This window comes from Nannobrachium achirus, assembly GCF_963921795.1.
Source record: "Nannobrachium achirus genome assembly, chromosome: 7".
In the NCBI taxonomy this organism is placed as follows: domain Eukaryota; kingdom Metazoa; phylum Chordata; class Actinopteri; order Myctophiformes; family Myctophidae; genus Nannobrachium; species Nannobrachium achirus.
The window spans coordinates 47,262,213-47,278,091 of NC_137816.1; the positions used below are offsets into that span (position 1 = coordinate 47,262,213).

The following is a 15,879-nucleotide window of genomic DNA, read 5'->3' on the forward strand; positions in this document are numbered from 1 at the left end:
ATTTGGCTGTGGACCCCCATCTCAAAATATCTTGTATCGGGGACCCCCAGAAACAAATATTTGAGTTACAAATGTTTGCTTTAAAAAAGATACAGTATATACAAAGATTTGCCAAAAAAAAAATTATATATATAGCAGATCTACAAGCTTGTATAGCTGCTTGTATATCTGCTACTAATGAAATTAATTACTAAAGTTACTAATTATTAAATAATTTTGTGTTTTGAACTTTGATCCTTGAAAAACCAAACAGCCAGGCTTTGATGGGAGAAGATGAAAAATATAGGAATGTAAGACTTTGCAATGGCCCCACCTACTGGGGAGAGTGTGAAATCACAGCAGCAAACCACTCCTCTCAGAGTGGAGTTGACATGGCATTCATTGTTTCTGTGTGCGTGTGCGTGTGTGTTTGTGTTTCAGGTGGTGGTGGACACCAGCCTGGAGAGTCCAGCGGGTCTGGCTATTGACTGGGTGACCAGCAAGCTGTACTGGACTGATGCTGGTAAACGCTCATACTGCTGTATTAGATATCACTGGTGTAAAAAGTACTACATTGTACTCTGTACTCTGTTACAAGTAAAAGTCCGGAATTCAAAATATAAAAGTACAAAAGTATTGAAATACTCCAGTAAAGGAAAAAAAAATACCTCAATATTGTTCTTGAGTACAGTCCTTGAGTAAATGTACTTAGTTGCTTTCCACCACTGCTAGATATTCACAATAAAATACAGAGTTGACGTTCACGTTGGCAGTGGTTTAGAACTGGATGGGTAAAACTGTGCATGTGAATGTGTGTTTTATTAGGTACAGATCATGTAGACCTGGATGGGTAAAACTGTGCATGTGATTGTGTGTTTTATTAGGTACAGATCGCATCGAGGTGTCCAACGCAGACGGAGGCATGCGGACAGTGTTGATATGGGAGAACCTGGATCGGCCCAGGGACATCGTCGTAGACCCTATTGGGGGGTAAGAGACACATACCTGACCATTAATTCCATATAAAAAGTTATGAAATAGGGCATCCGGGGTGGCTCAGGGGTGAAGTTCCTCTGCACCTCCCTCCGTTGAGAGTAAGACCAGGGTTTTGAATCCTCCGGCGGTGCATCTGGCTTGGCCATGCGTTCCAAAAAACACTTTGGCTCATGTGTTGTTTGTTGCACTGTTTGTTCCGTTGTTTGTATGGCATTGTTCCACAATGGGAACAAGCCTTTGGGTTTTTGTTTTGTGTTGTGTCATCCATTTGGGGTTTTTAATTCGATGTACTGCTGGACTTCATCATTCTGTCAATTACTTCCTCACGGTGCAACGCCTCACTGTTGGATGAAAAGAAGTAGACTGGCGGCTTATTGCAGCAGTAGTTTACACCCTCCCTAACAAATCAGCCAGTAGGGTCACCATTTTCAAGGGTGAACAGGGAATTTGGAATTGGCAATTGGCATAATCACCCATTTCAATTCGGGAGAAAAATGGCAAAAAGGAAATTATATCAAATAAGTAATGATATCAAAGCTTAAACAAAAGACATCATGGCCACAAAAAGATTAACCCTGACTGTGTGCCGTTTCTAAGAACCAAAACCATTTTCGTTAATATTCTCCTCTAGCTTCATGTATTGGACAGACTGGGGCGCCAACCCGAAAATTGAGCGTGCAGGAATGGATGCGTCGGGCCGCATCGTGATCATATCGTCCAACCTGACGTGGCCCAACGGACTGGCCATCGACTACCAGACCCAACGCCTGTACTGGGCCGACGCTGGCATGAAAACCATAGAATATGGCAACTTTGACGGCTCTGACAGACAGGTGAGAAATAAGAGGAAGGCAAAAAATTGTTTCTTTTTAGAATGTAATGTAGTATAGTAGATAATCTATATATCTATATATATAATCTATATATAATGCCCTAAAATGCAGTTGACAGTAACAGTCAAATAACATCAGAACGTTGTACTATATAAGGAGTAGTTCAATGGGAGTACATTTATTGTAATCACATTTTTGCTTTAGGAATGCGACAAAAAACAAACAAATATGATTGAATTCAAGTCTCCATGGCATGAGTAATCAAAAGAAAAAGTCATTTTGGGGGTGAACTACTCCTTTTAAAGTGAACATTAGTACCACGAGATAAACACAAATTCTGACTTGTTTCAGCACACAACTTTCTTTTTTGTTATTATTTGTTGTGTAGGTTTTGATTGGCAGCCAGTTGCCCCACCCCTTCGGGCTGACCCTGCACGAGGACAAGCTCTACTGGACAGACTGGCAGTCCAAGAGCATCCAGAGCGCTGACAAACTGACCGGCCTGGGACGCCAGACGCTGGCCGAAAACCTGGAGAACCTCATGGACATCCACATGTTCCACCGGCACCGAGCCACAGGTCTGTCCCTTGTGTGTGTGTGTGTGTGTGTGTGTGTGTGTGTGTGTGTGTGTGTGTGTGTGTGTGTGTGTGTGTGTGTGTGTGTGTGTGTGTGTGTGTGTGTGTGTGTGTGTGTGTGTGTGTGTCTGCCAGCTAGAACCATAATGTGTTGCCTTCAGCAACCACACTAACTACAGACAATGCAGAACTCACTCTAGTGCACCTTTTTTCTAGTGTATGTTCCGTAACATACTGTATATTCAGAGACCACAGTTACAGTACCACACATAGAAAAAGCACACAGCTTATGATGAAGTATTGTGGGAGGCTGTGTTGTACTGGTGTTGTGGAGCAACTAAGAGCTGGGATCCAATGAAAGTCTTAAAGATTGTATACTATACAGGGTAACCATTGGAAACGGGTAACTGGCTCACCATGATGTGCTTTCCCGCCATGGCGAGAGACAGAATCTCCCCCCTCTCCATTCCCCATCTTCCCAAAAGCTAATATTTGGTGTCCGATGACACAAAAGGATTATGGGGGGACTGGTTAAACCGATCCCTGATCAGAGGGCGAAGAACACCTGGGGCTCATACCAAGGTGAAGCATCGCTGATGGGAGTGATGTATAGGGTTTTCCTAGTGAGGAGGATCCCCCCCCCCCAGGCTCCTGGAATGTCTCCTGTGTCTTTCTGTCTCGCCAGTGTCTGCGTGTCTGCCAGTGTTTCTCCGTCAACCCGCCTGTGTCCTCTAGACAGGCTGCTCCTCTGCTTTGCCCCGGTCACCCCTGTCCAGCGGAGGGGGGTTCTGGGACAACCTGTGAACTCATGTCTCATGTGTCTTCATGTCTCATGTGTCTTCATATCTCATGTGTCTTCTCTGCAGTGCACAACCCGTGCTTGGTGAATAACGGCGGCTGCAGCCACCTCTGTCTCCTGGCTCCTGCTCCTAAAGCCTCCAGCTGTGCCTGTCCCACCGGCATCAATCTGCAGCTGGACGGAAAGACCTGCACTCACGGTAAACCTTCATTAATTAACGTCATAAACATTATAAATCAGTCTTTCTCAAACATTCAACAAATGAACCCTGACGGGTTCATTTGTTTCCATTTGTACACTGTCAGAGTTATGTACATACTCGTATGGGTCAATTTAGACCCCCTTAAAGGAACCCACAGAGTCCCTGGAATCCACTTTGAGAACCACTGTAAATAAATGTACAGTGTCACCACACATTATAGTCATGCTTATAGTGGATTACATATTTTACAGTAGTTTGTTTATACTATTCTATATCCATGGGCTTTAGAAGTCGTTAATACTCAAGGGTAAGCTTCTGTTTAATGCCACTCATTATTCAAATTACTGTTTTGGTGGTTATCAACTTACTTAAAGCTTCTTTGATATACAGGAAGCCATGTGTTTCTAAATAATAGTCATTAATCAATCATATTATAGCTTTTGTTCAGGTACATTTGTTGTCAGTTACCCACAATATCATCCATACTGTATTTCCATGAGAAATGATCCATCATAACATCTGTAATAGTCAAGTACATTGAGCAAGATTTGAATTTGTAATCTTGAATTTGTGGTGTGCGTGTGTGCGTGTGTGTGTGTGTGTGTGTGTGTGTGTGTGTGCGCGCGCGTGTGTGTGTTCATGTGTGTGTTCATGTGCGTGTTCATGTGCGTGCGTGTGTGTGTGTGTAGGCATGAGCAGTTTCCTGGTGTTTGCCCGGAGGACAGACATCAGGATGGTGTCTCTGGATATTCCCTACTTTGCAGATGTGGTTCTGGCTGTGAACGGCTCTATGAAGAACACCATCGCTATTGGAGTTGATCCCAAAGAAGGTGTGTGTGTATGTGTGTATCACATATCTGGGATGTGGCATGACGTTTACAAGAGGGATTCTGTGTGTGGCAGTGCTAATTTTGTCGACTAAGACTAAAAGACTACAACATTTTGATATTTTGTCGATAAGACTAGACTAGACTAAAACAATTTCAGAAGACTAAGACTAAGTGGTGTGTTATTCAAAAGACTAAGACTAAATCAAAATTTGCTGAAAAAATTAACACTGGTGTGTGGGTGCGTGTGTGCGTGTGTGCGTGCGTGCGTGCGTGCGTGCGTGCGTGCGTGCGTGCGTGCGTGCGTGCGTGCGTGTGTGCGTGTGTGTGTGTGTGTGTGTGTGTGTGTGTGTGTGTGTGTGTGTGTGTGTGGTCATGTGTTGTATTGAAGCCAGGTAGGAAACCGCTATACAGACCTTAATATATGTGCATTTGGCGCCCCCTGCAGGTAAAGTGTATTGGTCTGACAGCACACTGAAGAAAGTCAGCAGAGCCAACATCAATGGAACAGCCCATGAGGATATCGTATTCACTGGTGAGGCCAACTTAAATGAGCTGTATCATGTACAAATAGTACATAACTTAAATGAGCGGTATCATGTACAAATAGTAAATAACTTAAATGAGCTGTATCATGTACAAATAGTAAATAACTTAAATGAGCTGTATCATGTACAAATAGTAAATAACTTAAATGAGCTGTATCATGTACAAATAGTAAATAACTTAAATGAGCTGTATCATGTACAAATAGTAAATAACTAAAATGAGCTGTATCATGTACAAATAGTACATAACTTAAATGAGCTGTATCATGTACAAATAGTACATAACTTAAATGAGCTGTATCATGTACAAATAGTACTTAACTTAAATGAGCTGTATCATGTACAAATAGTACATAACTTAAATGAGCTGTGTCATGTACAAATAGTAAATAACGCTGTTTGTGTAATTACCGTGGTTGCCATAGGCAACACACTATTGTTCTCTGTCCGAGAACCTTTTGCCAGAAAAGTGAACCTGCTTTTTGTTTTGCACAACAGGAAAGGGAAGATTTTGGTCACACTGTTGTCACTGTTATCACTGTCACTGTTATAACAATATATAAAATAAATGGTAAGACGGAATTAAGTTCCCGGTGGATTCCTCGCGACTCGCGTCAGTGCAGCCACACTTGAAATTTCCCAGATTTTTCACAGACAGTTACATTCACAGACCTATGCTCCTTGTGAGCACGAGGAGTCGAGGACCCATGTTCGAATCCAACCGCCATCTTGTCTCGCATGTCTCATTTTAGTCTCATACTATCCCCACTCTCTCCCAGGGTTGATGACCACCGATGGGCTGGCGGTGGACGCGGTGGGCAGGAAGATCTATTGGACAGACACGGGTACCAACCGCATCGAGGTGGCCAACCTGGACGGCTCCATGAGGAAGGTTCTGATCTGGCAGAACCTGGACAGTCCACGGGCCATCGCTCTCTATCATGAGATGGGGTGAGGTTCCAGGCACACTCCATATTCCTCAGGCCTTCACCTGTATGCTACATCTATAACAGTGGTTCTCAACCTTTTCTGTCCACGACCCCCAAAATAACCATATTTTAACTGCCATTTTTGAGGTATTGAAAGGTCCTTAAATTGTTACTTTAGAAGATACCCCCTATAAACTTAAACTTTATGTTGGTTTGTTTACTGTTGAGTGAGAAAACAATGTTTCACATTAAGTTAATCATCTGGGGACCCCCCAAATCAATTTGGGGACTCCCTTGGGGGTCCCGACCCACAGGTTGAGAACCACTGATCTATAATACCATATTGCATTACTTTACATCACAAAGTCTTGTTGTCTTAATGTATAATATATTGATTATGATCAGTGTCACGTAACCAATGAATCCTGAAGAAATCTTGTACATATTCACCACACAGAACTCTGTATGTGCCTGACTGTTCAGACACTAGTAAAGACGGTGCATTGCACAACGGACGGTGTCTCGCGGCAAACATAGGCGATCTACAAGACCACAATGCAGTGTGGATGCGACGGCGCATTGAGGGCTTGCAGATTGGCTCTGTCATTTGTACAGAACCTGCCTGCCACAGTAGCCTACTACCTCAGGCTCTGGCTCATAAGGGCACACCAATGCTACAAGCCATGACCAATGACCATACATGTAATTACAGTTACTATCAAAACCTCCACCGGCTGTCTGTCTGTCAGTCAGTCACGTCACATCACGTCGTGTCGCGTCACACTTTTCCTCTAGTAAAGACAGTGCATTGCACAACGGACGGTGTCGCGCGGCAAACATAGGCGATCTACAAGACCAGTGTGGATCACGCAAATCGGTACACAGTATCTCTACAGTCATGTCATCAACATGGATCTGTCCCATTTACCATATTTTCTCATATATCCAGTGAGAAGACATACAGTATAAGAGCCAGGAGGAGGGTTGCAAGATTTATTTTTCTTCTAATTCCTCTGCGTGTCTCTCTTCCAGCTACATGTACTGGACAGACTGGGGAGAAAATGCCAAGCTGGAGCGCTCAGCGATGGACGGTTCCAACCGCCAGGTTCTCATCAGTAACAACCTGGGCTGGCCCAACGGTCTGGCTATCGACAAGGCAGGCTCACAGCTGCTGTGGGCCGACGCCCATACAGAGGTTAGTGATGACCCAGAGAGACGTCTTTTCACACACTGAGCTTGAATTCTCTTGAGTGGTGGCACAGTGGTTAGCACTTCGCCGCACAGCTAGAAGGTCCGATTCCCGCCGGGGGACGCTGTGGGACGCTGTGGGTGCTGGGGGCGTGTTTCTCCCTCCGCGTCATCAGTGCCCACACCCTAGGTGGGGTCGGCTAGCCTAGTTCCAGACCCTGAATCGCTAGCCACACCCCTTTAAATTTTTGTTTTGGCGATTCAGGGGTCTAGAATTCCTCCCATTGAAGAGGCCTTCCTCGTTCGAAAATCCGTACGGCGAATCAGCGTCGTGAACCAGCGTCTTGTGATCAGCGTGGGTGGGGGTTTCCCAGAACTCATGTGTGTTTCCAAGTAAACTAGCGCCGGCGCCGTACCGTACCACGCATCGCGGTAAAATGCAGTAAATTGCGGTAAAATGCGATCGTATCGATCTCGCTATGAAACACCAGTAGCAGGCATGTTATGTTGTGTTTGATTACTAGTTCGTAGTGCTCCTATTCTGCCTGTTTCTTTGGTTAGCAAGTAGCACTAGCAAGCAACAGGCTAGCCACTAGCCAGCCACACATAACAACACTACGTCATGTGTTGGTCAGACGGTGAACCAATCGCAGAAGACTGCCTCTTTGGCAACGCCCATCCCAGCAATCGCCCTGGGCGGGAGCGACCTCAGACTGAATAATGAAGTGAAACGAAATGTCAATTCAGGCTGAGTGTCAGGCTAGGGGTCGGCGATAGGGCCTTTCTGTGTGGAGTTTGCATGTTCTCCCTGTATCTCCTAGGGTTGATACCCTCACAAAAACATGCAGTAATCCTGGTCTCAATAATGCCTCCCCCTGGCCAGCCGGGGCGCTTGATGGAGGGGAAAGGAACTGGTTGGAATAACGTGTTCTTTCCACGCGCTACGTCCATCCCGGGGAAATCCCCCCTGTCAGGTGAAAAGAAACAACTTGGACTACTCATGCATTGAAGGAAGCATGAGGTCAGTCCGTTGCAAAATCGTGGGATAAAAAGACGCGTCTGCAACTCGTTGTGTGCTTGTAGATTGTCTATTTTCAGAACCGCTTGTCTATGGGTTTGCCGCTCTGACATTATGCTCTGGCTTCACTGTTATGTCAGATGTGATGTCACTGATGGGATTTAAAATCATATTCCATATGGATAAACAGTTTTCCCCAATCATAATAAAATACTCCACACAAGAAATGAGACCACACAGCGTAAATCCGTTTTGTGTTGAAGTTTAGTCAGAGTTCAAATTGTAGGTACTGTACAAGTACAGTAGAGAGCATTGCCACCCATAGTATCTCTGAGTACAAAGCATAATGATTCACAGATATATGGAGTTTACAGAATACATTAGTCACATTCTGATTGGACAATTAAACATAACATGGATTTGATGGGATGTTGTTGTGACTGAGTCTCGTGGACTCAGAAGCCAAGGATGTAGAATGTTTTGGCTTTTCATTATCCCGTGTCCTGTACATAATGACCTGATTGGCATCTCTCAGTGGTCATTCTCCTGCGTTAGTTAGTTGTTCGAAAACATCATGACATTGACACTGAAAATGGTATCTATACCATGTTAAACAACAATAACATATTTTACTATCAATTCCCTCCTGAGATAGCATTTGAAGTGTTAAATGTCAAGGCAGCATAAACAACAAGGGAAGAAAACATGGGTTAAACTTTTTTAAAGGTATTTGAAACAGAACATAATAATTGAACAATTTAAGTCAAAACATTTCGATAGCTTTAAGTTTTTTAAAGAGGAGAGTCAAAAGAACTGTATATTTCCAAAGTTATTTAAGTCTTTTAAAGGTATTTAAATCAGAATACAACCAAAGGTGAAAATATTTTGATAATGAAAGATAAAGGACTGTATAATTTGGAATCATTAGGGGGAGTGCGTCAAAGGGCAGTCTGAGATTAAACCAAGGATATTTTCTCTTATAATTTGGGGCCTGTAACGTTTAGTTAACATGAGTTAGAATATTTTTATGAGAGAGAGGAGAAAATCACACGTTCCTTAAAATATATTGATAGGAAAAGGAAACCTTTGATCCATCAATAACAAACATTGTCCTGTCGCACCATGACAAACTTTATCACTAAATTTAGAATCTTTCCAAAGTTTCTTCACAGCCTCACCTGGGTTGATGGTGGGGTTCACTACAGAGAGTGCATTTAATGAAAGAGAATATATATATATATATATATATATATATATATATATTATATATATATATATTTTTGTTTTTTTTAATTTATTTGGTGAAGTCATCACCTGAGATTGACGAATGTAGAATTTTGAAAATTTGATTAGTGTGGTGGAGCGTCATGGTCCATTCCCTTGCTTGACCTATGACCTTCGCGATATGTCCCAGCCAGGGTGGACCTTTTTTGACTCCACAACAGTAAGGTATAGGACCTCTGTCCTCATCATTTCAGTAAGGTTTTATACACTTAATATGACAGTATTTAACATTTCCAGGACGAGGCTATGAGATCTTATCAAAAGAAGAGAGTTGCATTTTGGGACAAGACAACTGTAAATATTAACAAAAATGATATAGGAACTCAGGTGACTTGAATCCTCGTACTCACGAAAAATGATCCTTCCTCACAGATCATGGGAAGAGATATGGACCGTCTATCAAATAGATAAGTCTGAAAAATAGAATAAACATCAGAATTACATGGAAGTTAAGACCATTGTGTGTATTTAGGTATAGACATGTTTGATTTGTTTTAGATATACATCACCAAGGGACACCATTTGTGTCAAATTGTATTAAGTTTGTTCTGTTAGGGGTAAACAGATTTAAACATGGTTAAGCAAAGTGAAATATATATATATTCTGAAATAAAATGAGATGAAAACAAAATGAAATATGTAAATATGAAATCAGAAAATGAAATATGAATTCAGAAAATAAAATATGAATTCAGAAAATGAAATATGAATTCAGAAAATGAAATTCTCCAAACACATTCCCTCCCGTTTGCCACAGCCAAAAATATTGGGTGTGACAAAAATTGTTTTGTTTGGAGGATAATTTGTTAAAATATGGTTAAATGAGAAACAGATGGTACCGAGGTACAGTAGGGTACCGAGGTACAGTAAAGGACAATGACTCTGCTCACTGTCAGAGTTAGAGTGAGCTTCCAGGCCTGTGAGGGGGGAAGTGTACCATACAATAGTTAGCGAGGCCTGTTTAAAGCCTCTCTAACCAGAAAATGAATGAAACTTTAAAGAAATAAAAATAAGAAAAATTAAATAGAAACACCTTACATAATCATAATGTCATTATTATTATTATTATTTTTTTTAATGTGTAATCCCGTATAAGCCCAGTAGGGTTGTAATAATTGTGGAATTTGACTGGGAAGGTTTGAATGGAGCCCAGCCATCTAAATTGTTTTTGGAACCGTCTCAGCCTGCTTTTACTCAAGTAAAGAGGATAAAGTATTACCAAAAATAAACCAACATGAGAAATTAAAGGTTGAGTAAAGCAGGGCTAGGCCTCTTCCATCCTTAACCCATACTGCAGTTTATGTGTTAAGAATGGTAAAAGTAAATGTTTTTGGTTCATGTCCATAAGATGTGGTTTAAAAGAACAGGATTACTAAATAATAAATCTCACACACACAGACCCTCTGACCTTGAAGGCCTGTCTTCTAGCAGACTATCAGTTGTTTTAGAAAGGAATGAAAGCAAGTCAGTTGTTTACACGTTCTCTGCAAGAGGAACGGTTTTCACGACAAAACAGTAGGACAGGAGAAAATGGGTTATAATAAAATAAACAGTCATGAAATTAAACTGGCTAAAATAAAATTGAAATAAAACCGTCAGTCCGTCAAGTTGAGTGTCAGTCAAGTTGGTTAGCGAGTTAGTGGAGTTCCTTCCACGATACCTGTCTATCCAGGTCGAGTCCGTCCTGTCCCCTAAAATGAAATAAATAAAGTAAAAATAATCCCTACCACATTGGTGAAAAAGAATTAATACATTAGGGAGAAAAAAAATTATTAAGACGTTAGGGGCATCATATATAAACATTCAAATAAACCCAAGCGTTGGTTGTTATCAGTACGAGTGTAGTCATACCAAGAGTGAATGAGATCCCTTTTTATAGAGAGAGAGAGAGACAGTCATATGTGTAAATAATTCCTAGTTTTGCAAACCAGGCAAGTGAGTTAGAACAAAAACAAAAAGAAAGTGAGACCCTTTTTGAGTGGTGGGAAGACAAAACAAGCTGGAATAAAATATCATAAAAGATGTGTTACATTATTAGGAGCATCACAAGGTCACACAGAAACTGAAATAGGCACCCTGAGACTGAGAAGTGGCTTGTGGCCTCTCAAAGTGAAAATAAGAAAAATGAAATAAAAACATAGATTATCGAGCAATTCCAGCAATCCCCTCATAGTTTTTTTTTTCAAAATACAACAATAATAAACCATAAACCAAAATGTAAGCATCGGTCAAGCGAGCGCGGGCAAGCAGCAAGCCAGCAGCATAAGCGAGATAAGCATGAGCACTGCTCACTTCATATTTGGTTTGATTTTTTAGTTTCCCTTTTTTTTTTCATAATAGTTGTAACCCGGGGAGGAAAAGGGGATTAGAGATGATTAGACAGACAATATATCAAAAACATTTAACACTAATAAAAGGGTTTGTCGGTCAGAACTTGATTTTTTTTTCCAGAAGTCGTACTTAGTCAAAAGTAAACAAAATATATAGTACCATCATCTCGGGGCGCCCCCAGGGTCAAAAGAGTGTTTGTTCTTTTCGGGACATTGTAATCCATGAAAGTCACGTAGCAGATCTACAAGCTCACAACGCGTCCCATCGCGTTGTGAAAGGCAGTGCCAGCCAGGTTCGGCGTTGTCTGTTCCTTCCTAATGAGGTTTGCAGATCTACAAGCTCACAACGCGTCCCATCGCGTTGTGAGTGAAAGGCATCCAGTGGCAAATAATGTCCGATTTCTCCGCAGCTCCGCACATATCCATTGAAATGTTCCAGGAAATGATTGGGTCAGGGTATTAACATCTCATCTGTGTGGGTCCAGGTTTTACACGGAAAAAAACACTGCTTCTCGGAGCAGGGGGCTTTTTTAGCTTGAATGGTCATGTTTCTAAAAAAATGTTCTTGGGAGCGCTGAGATAAAAAGCTCCTGTATTCAACATCTCAGAGTCGCCTGAGACGGAAAATAAAAAATAAATAAAATAAGATAAGACTGAGACGAAAACGAAGACGTGTAAGCATAAAGCAATTATTGGTAAAATAACCACTCCTAACATTGCAAATTCATGCAAACTTCAGTTATCCCAGGGGATCAACCGGGAGAATTGTTGCGTTATATCACTTGACCAAAAATCTCCTACCTAACATTGCAAATTCCCCAAAATCTCCTAACATTGCAAATTCATGCAAACTGCTAACTTACGGTTATCCCAGGGGATCAACCGGGAGGGATTTGTGGTGCAAACTGCTAACTTGGGAGGGATTTGTGCATATAACGCCAACTAGTTACGTTTCAGCGCCTGGGCATCAGTCCTAACACGAGGACTGAGAGGATGAATCTTATTGCGCAATGAAACGTCAACAGGGAATGCAGTTATCCGTGGCCAAACGGCTGCAAATTCCAAACGTGTAACAAAAAGCGACAAAAACAATAGACTACAAAACATTAAACATTAAACAATAAAAACGCAGCTGTGTTAAGAGCTGATTTTACATTTCCATCAGTCACACTAACAGAATCCCGTTTATCCCTTTTGTCGTCCTGTGGTGTCTTACTAGTATTATTTATTTATTATATATTGTGGGTGTATGTGTGCGCTAGCGCGTGCGTTTGTGGTGTAGGCTATGTCATTTTTTTCTGTTTGTTGCTGTCATGGTTGACAGATCCCACCTGATGTTATGTGGGAGTTCAGACAGCTCCAGACCATGCTGAGTGACTGCTAGCTTGCATAACATCTTCAGGCTGGGATTTAAGTCTAGGATGTACAGGTCATCAGAAGGGAGTTTTTTTCTGTATCCTCCATGGATGATAATACAATCTCCCACCATGGAACAGCACATATCAGTCGTCCTACAGGGGTATTTCCCCTTGGGCGCAACCTGCTTCCAGAAAAAGGTCTCTGGACTGAATTTCCACAGATCATTGAAGCGCTGGTGCCCGATCCATCTACCAAATATGTACAGCTCTCCATTGTAGGCAAAGGCTGAATGATCATGACGTTCAGCTAGCCTAAGGAATCCAGAAGGCATGCTCAGCCAGCAGTTGGTCTCTGTGTCAAACACTCCATGGCCCCCAATTACAAACATCTTTGTCCCGATGATGGTGGCAGAGTGACCTGCTGAAACAGCTGGTGGAGGTCCTGTGGTGTTAATTAAAGACCAGGTCATTATGGTGGTGTCCAACTTGTACATGTCATTGGTATATACGTGTACATTCAGCTGGGTGTATCCTCCATACACATACATGACCTTCTCCAGGACGCAGGCTGAGTGGTGGTTCCTTGCTCCTGGAATAGTCCCAGAAACATTGGGTTTGAACCAGCTGTGGGTGTCGACATCAAAGGCATAAAGCACATCGCACCAAGGATAGCCTCCCCAGATGTAGACAATTTCTTCTACCAGCACAGCTGTGTGGCCATAGCACCCGGAGGGAACCTCAGTGGGACTTTGTCCTCTTCCATTTGTCACTGGGGGCAACTTCCTCCAACGCAAAGCCAATGTGTGGAAGATGTGGACTTCAATCTGACCATTGTTGATAAGGTAGTTGTTGATCCCTCCAAATGAGTACAGCTTGTGTCCGACTACCACAGCAGCATGGTCATACTCTTTAGGTCCTCCTTTCAAATGTATCGTCCAGTGAAACATTTCACACAGCAGAACCACCTTGAATCAGTGAAACTAATTTACAGGACAAATTGTTAAAAATCGGTATACGCAGTTAGAACAATTTGTTGAATGACACTTTGTTAATTGGACATTTACTTTTAAAGGACAATTAGGTTGGTCGTGATGATGATGTTGATGTCATTGTGTGATGACGTAATAATTGCGACTGAAGGTCGCAGCTTAGTTTGTAAAACGGCACATCATGTCTCCGTCCGTCCGTCTGTCTGTCTGTCTGTCTGTCTGTCTGTCTGTCTGTCTGTCTGTCTGTCTGTCTGGATGTGTACGCGTTTTTATGGTCTATGGGTTTGCTGCTCTGACATCACACTCTGACATCACTGTGTCAGGGGAACCACACAAGCAGAATCCCTTATATGTCCATACTGTATATGGGGATCCCTGAAGTCTCAATATTAAGCCCATATCTAGCAGGACTTAACTCATTGAGTGCCTATCCCGAATTAGTTCGGGATATATTATCGCATCCCAGAGTGCCTATCCTGAACTAGATATAAAAAAAAAAAAAATTGAAAAATTTTTTTTTGATTTTTTTTTTTTGGACCCCATCAAATCTAGTGAACATGATTTCAATCGCGATTTTGCATGTTCCACCCCCATACAACCCCATCTAACATACAGGGCAGCCATGTTTGTTTACATAACATGTAAAACATAATGGCGATTATCTCAAGAATGCCTGAACGGATTTCCAATCGGATTTTTTTGTTTGAAAGCTGTGAACAAACTGCACAAATCCACTCCAATGCAATCCAGGATTGCATTGGATTTTTTAGAGCTCATTCTTCTCTGTTTTTTCCCATGCATGAGGTGTGCAAGGTTTAATCATGGCTAAGTTGACGAAAATAAGGCTTCTAAAATGCTTGGTAGCCAATAGCTAACTTCAAGCTAACTTCATCCTCTTCCTGTACATGCACAAAGGAAAGTGTTCAGGCAAGTCATGGCTGCAGGGCTTCTGCATATACCAGCATATCTCTATGGGATTTTCTATGGCCACTGGGCGCCCTCTAGTGGTGAACTGGGTGGCACTAAATGAGTTAATATTTGAATGCCCATATATGGAGGTCACATTAGCCACATACCACACTTACAGAATCCATATATGGCCAAGACAGCCCATATGCCCGCATCGATTACTGTAACTCACTTCTCTCTGGCCTACCCACCACACTACTCCATAAACTTCAAATCATTCAGAATTCAGCTGCACGGATCATCACCCGTACCAAACTATCCGCCCACATTACCCCCATCCTCATCCAACTCCACTGGCTCCCCATTCCCTACCGTATCGACTACAAAAACCTCCTCCTCACTTACAAAGCCCTCCATAACCTCGCCCCCACCTACCTCTCCGACCTTCTCCATGGTTATGTCCCCTCCCGTCCCCTCCGTTCCTCCTCAGCTGGGCTCCTGACAGTGCCTGCTGACAGTGCCCGCATCGGCACCATGGGTGCCAGGGCTTTTAGCTGTACTGCACCTAGACTCTGGAACTCATTACCCCCTCATATCCGACAATCTGACTCCATAACCATTTTTAAATCTCAACTCAAAACTCACCTGTTTAAACTGGCCTACTCCCTTTAACACACCCACATCACCCCTTTTTATCTGTTCACTTACCCTCACTTATCTTTTACTATTGATTCTTGTTATGATGTATTATTTATATTACTATTTTCAGTGTTCTATTTTTTATTCGTGTTTTGATATTGTGTATTTTGTAATTAACATGTTGATGTATGCTTTCTTCTGCCTGTTTTTAATGACTGTTTTTAACCTGTACGGCGACCTTGAGTGTCTTGAAAGGCGCCTCAAATAAAATGCATTATTATTATTATTATTATTATATGTGTTTGGCTGGTTCTACAGACAGGGATCTCCATGTATGGGCATAAAAGGGATTGTATGTATAATACATAAACGTCATAGGACTTACACATACTGAATAACTGAGTAAGCATGTTTGGGCTCTCACAGCATATCTCCATATACAATACATGGATCTCCATATATGGGTATCAGGGGTC

At 42.1% G+C, this 15,879-nt stretch overlaps 1 protein-coding gene across 1 annotated transcript in view; it reads left to right on the top strand.

The window, feature by feature from the left end:
* LOC308288797 (low-density lipoprotein receptor-related protein 4-like) overlaps window positions 1-15,879 on the top strand; it is a gene marked incomplete at its 5' end in the record, with an annotated part of 110,807 nt that overhangs the window by 83,060 nt on the left and 11,868 nt on the right. Inside the window, 9 exon segments of the mRNA XM_080730267.1 lie at window positions 421-502; window positions 864-969; window positions 1,607-1,808; window positions 2,197-2,386; window positions 3,250-3,381; window positions 4,074-4,214; window positions 4,660-4,746; window positions 5,539-5,710; window positions 6,721-6,883. Coding sequence (XP_080586393.1) covers window positions 421-502; window positions 864-969; window positions 1,607-1,808; window positions 2,197-2,386; window positions 3,250-3,381; window positions 4,074-4,214; window positions 4,660-4,746; window positions 5,539-5,710; window positions 6,721-6,883 — 1,275 coding nt within the window.